General features: G+C 36.5%; 1 protein-coding gene across 9 annotated transcripts in view; it reads left to right on the plus strand.

Annotated features, from left to right (window-relative positions):
* The window catches only part of LOC104612275 (Transducin/WD40 repeat-like superfamily protein), a 48,269-nt gene extending 38,369 nt beyond the window's left edge, over nt 1-9,900 (plus strand). For 5 of the 9 annotated variants that reach the window (XM_010279639.3, XM_088894437.1, XM_019200247.2 and 2 more), the window contains 4 exons: nt 6,963-7,047; nt 7,145-7,211; nt 7,325-7,435; nt 9,493-9,900. In XM_010279639.3, coding sequence (XP_010277941.1) covers nt 6,963-7,047; nt 7,145-7,211; nt 7,325-7,435; nt 9,493-9,611 — 382 coding nt within the window. In that variant the 3' untranslated portion in view covers nt 9,612-9,900. The remainder of the gene's footprint in view (nt 1-6,962; nt 7,048-7,144; nt 7,212-7,324; nt 7,436-9,492) is intronic. The other 4 variants (XR_016080236.1, XM_088894436.1, XM_010279637.3 and 1 more) reach the window with 1 other exon arrangement.
* Nucleotides 9,901-10,642: the final 742 nt, after the last annotated feature.

Consider the following 10,642-nt stretch of genomic DNA (forward strand, 5'->3'; position numbering starts at 1 on the left):
TTGTATACAATATGTAAAAAAGAACTATTAAGTTCAAGTAAATTTTGATAATCCACATAAAATTCCTTTCTAATCCATCCTGTATCATTCAACAATCTATTTTTGTAAAATATGATTACGAAAACTATTTAAAAAATGGCTATATTTTTGATTAACTGGATCCAACATCACTCTACTTGTTGAATAGACATGAGCCATGAAAAATGTGATAGATGTGCTTCTTATAAGAGCTTGAGGGGAAGATTGTGGTAGGTAAGAAGCTTCTTCAGATGTTTAGGGACCGAAGGAGCCTCAACAATGAGGGTGATTCATGCTTTTGTTCTTGTCCTTACATTGAATTGGGTTGAACGGGCATTACCAAGATGATGGTGTTTGTTATCTAGATGACATTGGTGGCAATGGTTGTGAAATGATATTACAAATTCCAATGAAAATAATTTCATTTAAAAAAAAGATAGGGTAGAGGATGGAGAAGTAAATCAGTGTTATTTAGTAGTATGTCGATGGCGGCTGGTTGATTTGTTTGTGCCTTGACATTGGTACTCTTTGAAGCTCAGGGTATATCAATGCCTTGGTGGATTTGTTTGTGCTATTTAGTAGTATGTCGAGGGTGCTATTTAGTAGTATGTCTTGGGTACTGTTTGAGAATGGGATTTCTATCCAAAAGCAGACTAATGAACATGCCCTTCGTCCATTACATATGATCCATATTCATGTGCTGATGGTCCTTGCTCCTAGTCATAATTATTTATGGTTTGGAGGCAAACTGGGTGAGATGTGTGATCTGCAAGGACGGTTACCTTGGTTTGCTCGTTGTTGAATGGACATGGACACTGGAGTTGGGAATTCAACATGTATCCAAGAGTCTGTCTTGAAAAAATAAGAAACATGGACTTGCGGACATGTTTATGGAAAAGTATATATTATTAAAGTAGTTCATATTTTTGAATTCTAACTGTAGAAAAGGGATTTAAAATGTTGCCTTTGTTACCAAGTAATTTTTAATATGAGACATGGCATTTATATTGTATAATTGTACATTAGCTGTTTATTTATGCCACATAAACTAGGAAATAAAGAGGAAATGTTACATAGAAGTGTCCTGAGGAATCTTTGAAGTGGTGGACTCTGATTCGTGTCTGACATGGACACATCATCCATTTAGGAGAATCCATGCAATACTGGGTTTACCCTTTGAAGTCAACGGTTCAATCCTTTTGTATGGATTAGGATCTTTATGGAACATGGATCTGCGTGGCGACACCCCCTCCTTTGCATTAGACTCCTGGGCTCTACACCAATTCTTAAAAATGCCACTACATTCCTCTGTTTATGAATATTCCTGCATGCCCCTATGGGGGCTTTGATTTCTTAGAGATTATGAAACCCTAGATGTAATTTCTTTTTCTTGTTTATTCATTACAATAAATTGATTGCAAGACAGAAAATATAGTAAATATATTATATATAGTATCAATACAATGAGTACAATCTGGTCAAATGGAGCAAGCCCTTTGCTGCTCCCCTGCATGTTATACAGGCGTTCAAGCTCAGGTCAGAGGGTGCCCCAAACCAGGGACTGTCTATTGGCATCTTTTCTAGCCAAAGAATCTGCACCTGAGTTAGCGGATGTGGGTAGCCAAATATGTGAACCTGAAACTAGAGATCTTGCTTTTCTTTTTTTTTTTTTTCATTTTATGATCAGAAAAAATAGAGATCTTGCTTCTCTAATCATGTTTCTAAGCCTCCAAGGTCCCTCTCCAGTGCCTGACAGCCAAGCAAAAATTATACTTGATCACCTTATATAATTAGCTCCCAGAAATCTGATGTTCTTGCCAGTCTAAGGCCTTGAAGAGATGCCAGTAGTTCAGCTCTAATTGAGTTGCTAAAAAAGTTGTAAAGCACACCTGCAATAATCTGAACTAGAAGAAAAAAATAGGAGAAAAGGAGATTGAAGAGAGAGAAGTGATGGAGGAAGAAGATGGAAGAAAAGGAAGAAGAAGAGAGAGTTGTTCTAAGACCCCTCTTCAGCCCCCAATGATCTCTTTTATTCTTTTGTTGTAAAAAATAAGGACAATTACATGAGTGCCTCAGTGCCCTTAGTAGGGCATCCATCACTAAAGACAGCAATAAAAAACAAGAAAACAGGTCCATAACTAAGGCCCACTACCTACTAACACAAGTCATAAACATAAAGAAAAAACAAAGAAACTAAGGCCCATTCAGCCCATTATCTCTACAAAAACCAAGTGCTCCAGAAAAGCCATCCTGATTCCTGAATACACCTCCAATCCCTGATTTTCTAGGATTTTCTAGACTGCAACTATCAAAATTCTATTTCTTTCTTAAACTCCCTTCTAGACGTCTCCATTAATCAAATCTATCTGGTTTTGAGCAGAGTTTGGGCAGTCAGCAGTCTTTTAATCTTTTTTGTTTTCCTTTTCATTTAAAATTCTTGTTGATAACACCTTGAACTCCATGCTTTCCTTGGATTTAGATGACTGGGTCTAGTTCCACCTAGAGAGCTACTGCCAAAAGGCAAGGCAATACAATACACCATGAAGTTATAAAGATCAATACTTGTAAATGTTCCACAAAAGGCACAAGTCATGAAAATTGGCCCATGATTTATGCATTCTTTGCAAGATAAATAGGGAAACTGTTAGCCCTTTCTTCATCTGTTGTGAAAAACCTTTTAATGCCTCTGTACCTGCATGATATTAGATGCATTTCTAAGTTTAATTTTCCTTTCCTGCCATGGGGAGGGAGAAGACTATAGAGATCCACCAAAGCAACTATGGCATGGAGCATATGGGGGAAAAGAAGAAAACTAGGGTCTTGATGAGAAACACAAGGCTGAGCTTGTGATAGGACCTCATTACCATCAAGGCTTCCCATTGGGTTTTCACTATAGGGACAACTTCAAATATTGAATTATTGTTCTGCATATTCTATGGTTAAGAGGATTGTAGGCAGTTGCAAGTTCTTCCTTGTACAAGCAAGCTACTTGCATCTGTGGACCACTCTTTTACAGGGAGCTCCAAAGCTCTACTTTGGTGATTTTTCTCTGGGCAATCCAGGCCTCTCAAGCATTGGGGAAGTTTTCAGAGACCATGTAGGGTTCCATTGATAATAAATTCCTTTAGAGCTCAGATATTACCCTTGCTTCAAGAACTGTGGATATTTTCTCTTGATTAATTTGTTTAGGCTGACTCCCAGATCGTGATAGGCTATGTGATGTAGGACCAACTCAGTTCTAGTCTTTAGAGAATGTTGAATGGTCTTCTGGATCAGAGTTTTATGGCTGTTGATGGCTGTAATGGCTTCTTGAAGGAATAAGAGAGAAAATAGGGAGAGAAAATACCTGCAATCACTCACAGGGTGCCTAGAATCACTCTAGGGCATGGGAATCACTCACCATAGCTAGCATAAGTTGAGGGAAACTCAATAAACTTCATTGCCTTTGTGTAAAACGTCCATACATGTTTATAGACTCTAAACTCATAATAACCATAGGAGTGAAACTGTTAGACTCATAATAGTCTTAGGAGTCAAACTGTTAGACTCAATAATCCTAGTAGGACTCAAACTAAGCTGTCATATCCTATTTCAATTCAAAGAAGACTCAATAACTCTAATCCTACTTATGCAATGACTCTGAAATTTTAAACATAAACAAACTATAAATGGAAAAATTAAACCGTATCATTGGACCCTACAGAAAATTGCAAAATGACAAAAATACCCTTACTGTCCAAAAATACAGAAATACATAAAATTTTATAAAATTCCAATTTTGCCTCTTCAGCTCCTGCATCATTCCCCCCCAATTCAAAAAAACTCATCCTCGAGTTTTGAAGAACTTGAGGGTGAAAAGTTGATATGCCCCAATTACAAAAGGAGTAGGACTTCCCACAGCACATGCTCGGACTGTAGAGTAGAGCCCACACACAGAACTAGAGAAGGATCTTGAAAGAAATGTATTTCAGAAACACTACCCTCCATAACCATCTTTGTTAGATCACCAATAACATTAGTTTCTTGAACACTTGATTCATCAACTAGCGATTGTGATGAATCTTCCCCTTGCTTATCCAAACTTTCAACTGGAACTTTTCCTTCAACCTCTAGCTTAGGAATCACCATCTCTATGTGTTTTCCTATCCTTGGTTCTTCAACAATCTCTAGGACTCCTTCCATTGTTGATGTTGGTGGAACTTGTGCTATGTCAGGTTGTAATTCTTGAATTGGTTCTAGTTGAACTTGAAAGGTAAAGTCACTTACTTCCTTACCAGGATCTACTACAATTAGCACATTTGTATCTTGCACCTGAATTTCTTTAACTTTCTCCACTTCCATTTTCTTCTTGATCATTAACCTCAAGCTGATCATGGGTGTTGGAAATTCTAGCAATTTCTATTTTTCTTGGCCTGCACCCTCTTGATTTTTAATATCTACAACTTCTATAGCTTGAAATTCCTCTTCTTTAGCTTCATTCTCAACTTCAGCTCTAGGATAGACGTCAACATGCAAGGAATCATCTACTTTCTTTTCAACTTTGTACCTTCTTCCCCTTGACTTCAAGTTCTTTGTTGTAACCTATTGCTTCTTCTTTTGCTCGAAATTAGTTAGCTCCATATCATAGTTGTCAAGGCGACGCCTAGGCGACAAGGTGCCCTTGGAGGCTCGCCTCGCCCAGTCGCCAAGCAGTTTTCTGCACTGGGTTATAAAATACTTTTACATTTTTATTTTTTTAACATTATAGTTATAAAATAGACATTATTAAACTAGAATATTCATTTTATGTGTTTATATACTAATTCATTTTTATTATTTTCTTATTTTGTTAGAGTTTCATCAATTCAAACATTGCTAACTGCTGTATTGAACCCATGGTTCAAAGTATCAATACACCTTCCCCTATTTATATATATATATATATATATATTATTTAAAAAAATGGGTTCCCGGAAACACCTGTAAACAGGTCTATTGGGACCCCAAAGATACAATACAATACACCCAATACGGGGTGTATTGTATCGAAATTTTGATCCTTGATTGAACCCTCAATTTTCAAAACTTGAACCAATAAGCAAGGGAAGAACTTAAAATTTTGTCTAATCAACACATTTTCTTCTTCCACATCTTCTTTTACCTTTTCTTTTCTTCTTTCCTATAACAAAAGTAGGGGTTCAGCCCCTATATTTTTTGAATTTTCTTTCCTTTGTTCTTTTTCTTCTCATAAAATGTTGATTTTGTAGACTTAAACATGAAATTTATACTTCTCTTATGAAAATTCTGAATAATTATTAAGGAAAGATGGTTATGGAACCTAGGGAACTACCCTAGGATATATGGTTTTACTTAAAAAAATCCATCACCTAGGCGCCCACCTAGGCGACAAGGCGCCCCCCTATCACCTAGCCTCACCTTGGCACCTTGAAAACTATGCTCCATATATAGACCATCATGGAAGTCTAGTGGGATGTACTTTTCTTGCAAACACCTCTTCATCTCTGCCCATGTACTAATTGGATCATCACCTCTATTTTCTAGTTGTTGCTCAAGAGTTCTCCACCATAATTTAGCATGACCTGTTAGCTTCATGCACGCAAATCTAATCCTTTGTTTGTCAAACATATCATGTCAATCAAAATATTCTTCTAGTTCAACAACCCAATCAAAGAATGCTTGCGGATCATCATCTCCTTTGAAATCTAGTATTTCCCTTTCTCTCCTAACATGTTTGAAAACCTTACTCCCGTAGCCAACATTATTAGATCTGTTTCCTTCCACCATCTTCTCAAATAAGTCAACCAAAGACCCTTCATATGGTTCAGAAACCCAATCATCACTGATTCTAGACCTGTAAGATTGTTTAGAAGATACCCTAGGCCTATAGAATTGGTCACTTTGTGAGAACAGAGTGAATAATTCATTAGCTCTGATACCAAATTGACGTAGGACCAGCTCAGTTCTAGTCCTTAGAGAATGTTGAATGGTCTTCTTGATCAGAGTTTTATGGCTGTTGATGGCTGTAATGGCTTCTTGAAGGAACAAGAGAGAAAATAGGGAGAGAAAGAAGAGAGAAAATACCTGGAATCACTCACAGGGTGCCTAGAATCACTCTAGGGCATGGGAATTTCTCACCATAGCTAGCATAAGTTGAAGAAAACTCAATAAACTCCATTGCCTTTGTCTAAAACGTCCATACATATTTATAGACTCTAAACTCATAATAACCCTAGGAGTGAAAACTATTAGACTCATAATAGTCTAAGGAGTCAAACTGTTAGACTCATAATATTCTAAGGAGTCAAACCGTTGGACTCAATAATCCTAGTAGGACTCAAACTAAGCTGTCATATCCTATTTCAATTCAAAGAAGACTCAACGACTCTAATCCTACTTATGCAATGCCTCTGAAATTTTAAACATAAACAAACTATAAATAGACAAATTAAACCCTATCATTGGACCCCACAGAAAATTGCAAAATGACAAAAATATCCTTACTGTCCAAAAATACAGAAATGCATAAAATTTCATAAAATTCCAATTTTTCCTCTTCAGCTCCTGCATCACTATGCTTGATGGTTCCCAACTTCCCATGGTGATTGAATTCTCAGAGACTAGATTAGGGAAGCTAGATCTTTATCCTCCAGATTGAACATCTCAATTAGAGTAAACCTTTGTTATGTGTGGGTGTTGAAAATAGGAATTTATCATTCTATAGATTGTAGTGTAATTTTGCAACAGGAACTGCTGATTTTGTACAATGCAGTCATCATCTTAAATATGCATTCATTTATTAAGGCAAGGGTATGACCTATATAATGTTCTGTTTTGATTAATGCATGTTTAATGCAAGCATATAATGAAATAGTGGTAATCAGTTTCCTCCATACAGGTCTGAAATTCTTACATTCTTTTGTCAATTCATTGGCCCATTCAATCAGGTTATACAGATCATCAGAGCAAACAAACCAGCGGATATTATTTGATATCGAGCCCTGTGGTCATCATCTTGGTACAGGTGGGCAGGTAGTATCTTGTCTATCTTGTTGAGCAGAATAAAGTGAAACCAAATAACTCTAAGCAACAGATGTAAAATCAATTTATTTCGTCACTATGATTCCAGGATGGTCAGGTTCACATTTATGATCTTCAAACTGGACAATGGGTAGCAAGCTTTCAAGCTGCATATGGTATGCCTATTTAATTGCTTCAATATCAGAAATGGGCATTTGTTGTCTATATTTGTGTGCATTTTTCCTATGTTGCATCCTATTTTTAACCCATTCATTACATGTATGCACAGATACTGTAAATGGTTTCTCTTTCCATCCATTTTTGCCTATTGCTGCTTCATCATCAGGACACCGGAGATTTGGCATGCCTGATAGTTGTGATAATGATTTGAACTTAATTGGTATTTCCCTGCCAACCCAATCCTTTTCTTCTCTTTTGGTAGTGGAGGTAGGCGTGTGCATCCGAATGAAATATCATCATCTTCTTGGAATTCAAGCAATCCAAAGGGAACTGCATAAAACTTACCTGCTTTTAATTGTGACAATAGATTTTCTGGAGATAAATCCAATTTTTGTTGCATAATTCACAATAAATGGATTTGTTTGATTTCGAGTTATAAGAGTATAGGGCTATGATTCAACTTTCAAACTAAGTATGTTTTTATTGTAAAGAGAATATGGTTAAAGCGAACCAAGATATCTAATCTCAGGTCAACAACCTATTCTTTATTTGGCATAAGGAAGTTAACAAGCTATGAAATACAATAAATAAGATACATGGTGATGCTTCGTTACAGGAAATATTACTCGGTCAATTAAAAAATATATTTTTTTTTTATCAATAACCACAGAATTCATTAATATTGGAAAAAAGTTACAGGGAAGAGGAGCTAAAGAATCTTAACTCCCCAGAACAGAAATACATCTGAATTAAACACTCAAAACCTTACAATTGAGCCCAAAACCCAGAATTTCTAAAAACTCCTTGCCTAGCCAATCCATCAGCAAAGGAATTAGCATTTCTTTTAACCCTAGTACATAGGACTTTCATATCCTTAATCAGCCACTTGAATTTTCTTTTCTCATTGCTGTAGCTCCACATCTTGAAAGTGTCTTCTTTCAGCCAATCCACAACAACCGCAGAATTTCCTTCTATAATCAGTTTCTTAACTTTAATTTCTTTGGCTCTTTGCACCCCTTCCAACATTGCTAACACCTCAGCCCTCAAGGAGTCTCCCACTCCAATTGGACTAGAGAACAAAGCTATTACATTACCTCTCTCATCCCTTAGGACCCCCCAATACCCGAAGGCCCTGGATTCCCCATGCTACTGCCATCAAAATTTAGTTTGATAAACCCAGGAGGTGGAGGGTTCCACATGAGATTCAAATTCTTCTTCCTTGTAACTGAGCTAGCATCTTTTTTCCACTTAGCAAATCATTTGCTGAAAAATCTGTGAATTCCTTCATTGTCTTCAGCCAGTGTATTACTCTTATATGAATCAATTCAACCATATTTTCCAAGCCTCTCTCCTTTTCCGAGAAGATCCTTGCATTTCTTTCCTCCCATAATGTCCAACAAACAGCAGCTCTTGCGCATCTCCACATAATTCTTGATCTTTTCGTTGAGCATTCAATAGGTGAAGAGGAAAACAAGCTTTGCAGGCTAGTTGGAGGTCAATTAAAAAAATATATGACTAACAGAGTATCTAGATTGTGAAAAATGTCTAGCCAAATCAGTATTTTTTGGTAAAAATAAGTCAAAAACTTCTTATGATTTAATATCCTACAGTATTTAATTGGTGTCCAGCCAAATTACAAACTTAGATTCTCACCAACATCAAGAACCAAGAAGGAATGGAAAGAAACTTATCCAAAAAAGGGGGCTGGATAATGCAGTTACAATGGACATGGAAGAACAATTAAGGCAGGAGCTTCCTGCGTCTATGTTGGGACTTTGTGATTGAAAACCGTACCCAAATTTACCAGGATTCAGCTTCTGAATAGATTTCCTCCAGCACCATGTTCGGGCAAATAATTGTATTGTTTGAGACAACAATGATATTTATTGAGAGGAATTTACAGAAGGCAATACAGCTTTTATCAACAGGGAAAGAGAAGTTATGTATTACTGGTTCTTTCTAGGACTGTCAAAGTATTAGGAACATGAGTATCTATTTTATTCATGTAGTTTACAGTCCCAGCTGACCGCTAATGAAAATACAACCTTTTTGACTCTCAGAAATACTAATGCTTGATTTGGAGTAGTTCAAATATGTTGGTTTTAGACCTCTACATTGTAGCACAACATCAATAGCAGTTTGCAGATTCTTTTTGTATCTTTACATGCACAACACCCCTGTTACTTTACAGGTTTTTTGGTTTTTTTTTTTTTCCTTAAGATACTTGGTATCTAATTACAACCTCTTTGTAATTCACTTCATCCTGCTTTCTGATAGGTGATGAGAACTGTGTTTCTATTTGGAGTTTTGCCACAATGACAGAGAATGCTGCTAATGGAAACTGGGGAGATACCAACACTCAGTCCGAGCATGAAGACCTACGTCAACATTCTTGAGTCATTCTATACCAGTCTTTTGTAAATATTTATCCCAAATTGATGTATTAGGTTATTAGCGTCTATGATAGACTATCTTATGAGCGTTCCTTTTTTTATTGTGTTGTGCCTTATTATTCACATGTATTCCTTTGACAAAGACGTCTAGCCAAATTTAATCCATTTTGGAAGGTCACTCATAGGACTAGTACCGTCTGTTTCATGCATAGGAATATATTCATGAACTACGATCCAAATATAGTTGAAATATTTTGGAATGAAAAATTTTCCTTTCCTATATGGATACAAATAGAGTATTAGTGCTTTGTTTTTCTGTGCTTTCTTCACGATTTATTTGGTGGGAGGCTTGGAGCGTTTTCAAAAGTTGTATATATGTAAGTTATTATTACCAAACGCAGCCTATGTTTTTGCTTAGTGTAATTACTAATTAGTATAATTACTGCCTACCCCCACCAAACCCATTTTAAGTCACCAAATTTGCTTTTGAAGAACGTGTTTCGATCCAAAATTAAGAAGGGTTGGTGTCTGCATCTAGAATCGCGGAAAATCCCGGCGAGTTCACTTTAAATCCCATTTGAAACTTGCCACGTCAAAAGTAGCGAGTTTTGATCCATGCTTCAGAAGTCTGTTCACTGTTGTATACTTGTATTGCATTAGCAGCAAGTTGGTGGTAATTTTATTAATAATCCCTCTTACATTTTTTTTTGGTATTCTTAATATTCCCTCTTAATAGAACATTAATAATTGGTTTATTTATGTGGTTGATTCTCTGTTTGCTGTTCATTCTGTCCCTTATGTATTTTGCTTTATCTCCTTGTTTAATTTGGTTAGCTCGAAAAAAAAATGATTTAATCATTTTTTTAATGATGCTAGCCCCAACTTGAGTGCTTTGCGGCAGGAATGTTCAGCCCCTCAAATGCTGAACCTTCCACCCCCAGAAACTGAAGGTGAAAATAGATGGAGATGTCCGGCGTTAGGATGGATTAAAGTCTTAAATGTGTCTATTATTTCTCGCTCTTGTAATGGGGTTG

The sequence above is a fragment of the Nelumbo nucifera genome, chromosome 1, assembly GCF_055504915.1.
Source record: "Nelumbo nucifera cultivar China Antique chromosome 1, China Antique-T2T, whole genome shotgun sequence".
NCBI classification, from domain to species: Eukaryota; Viridiplantae; Streptophyta; class Magnoliopsida; order Proteales; family Nelumbonaceae; genus Nelumbo; species Nelumbo nucifera.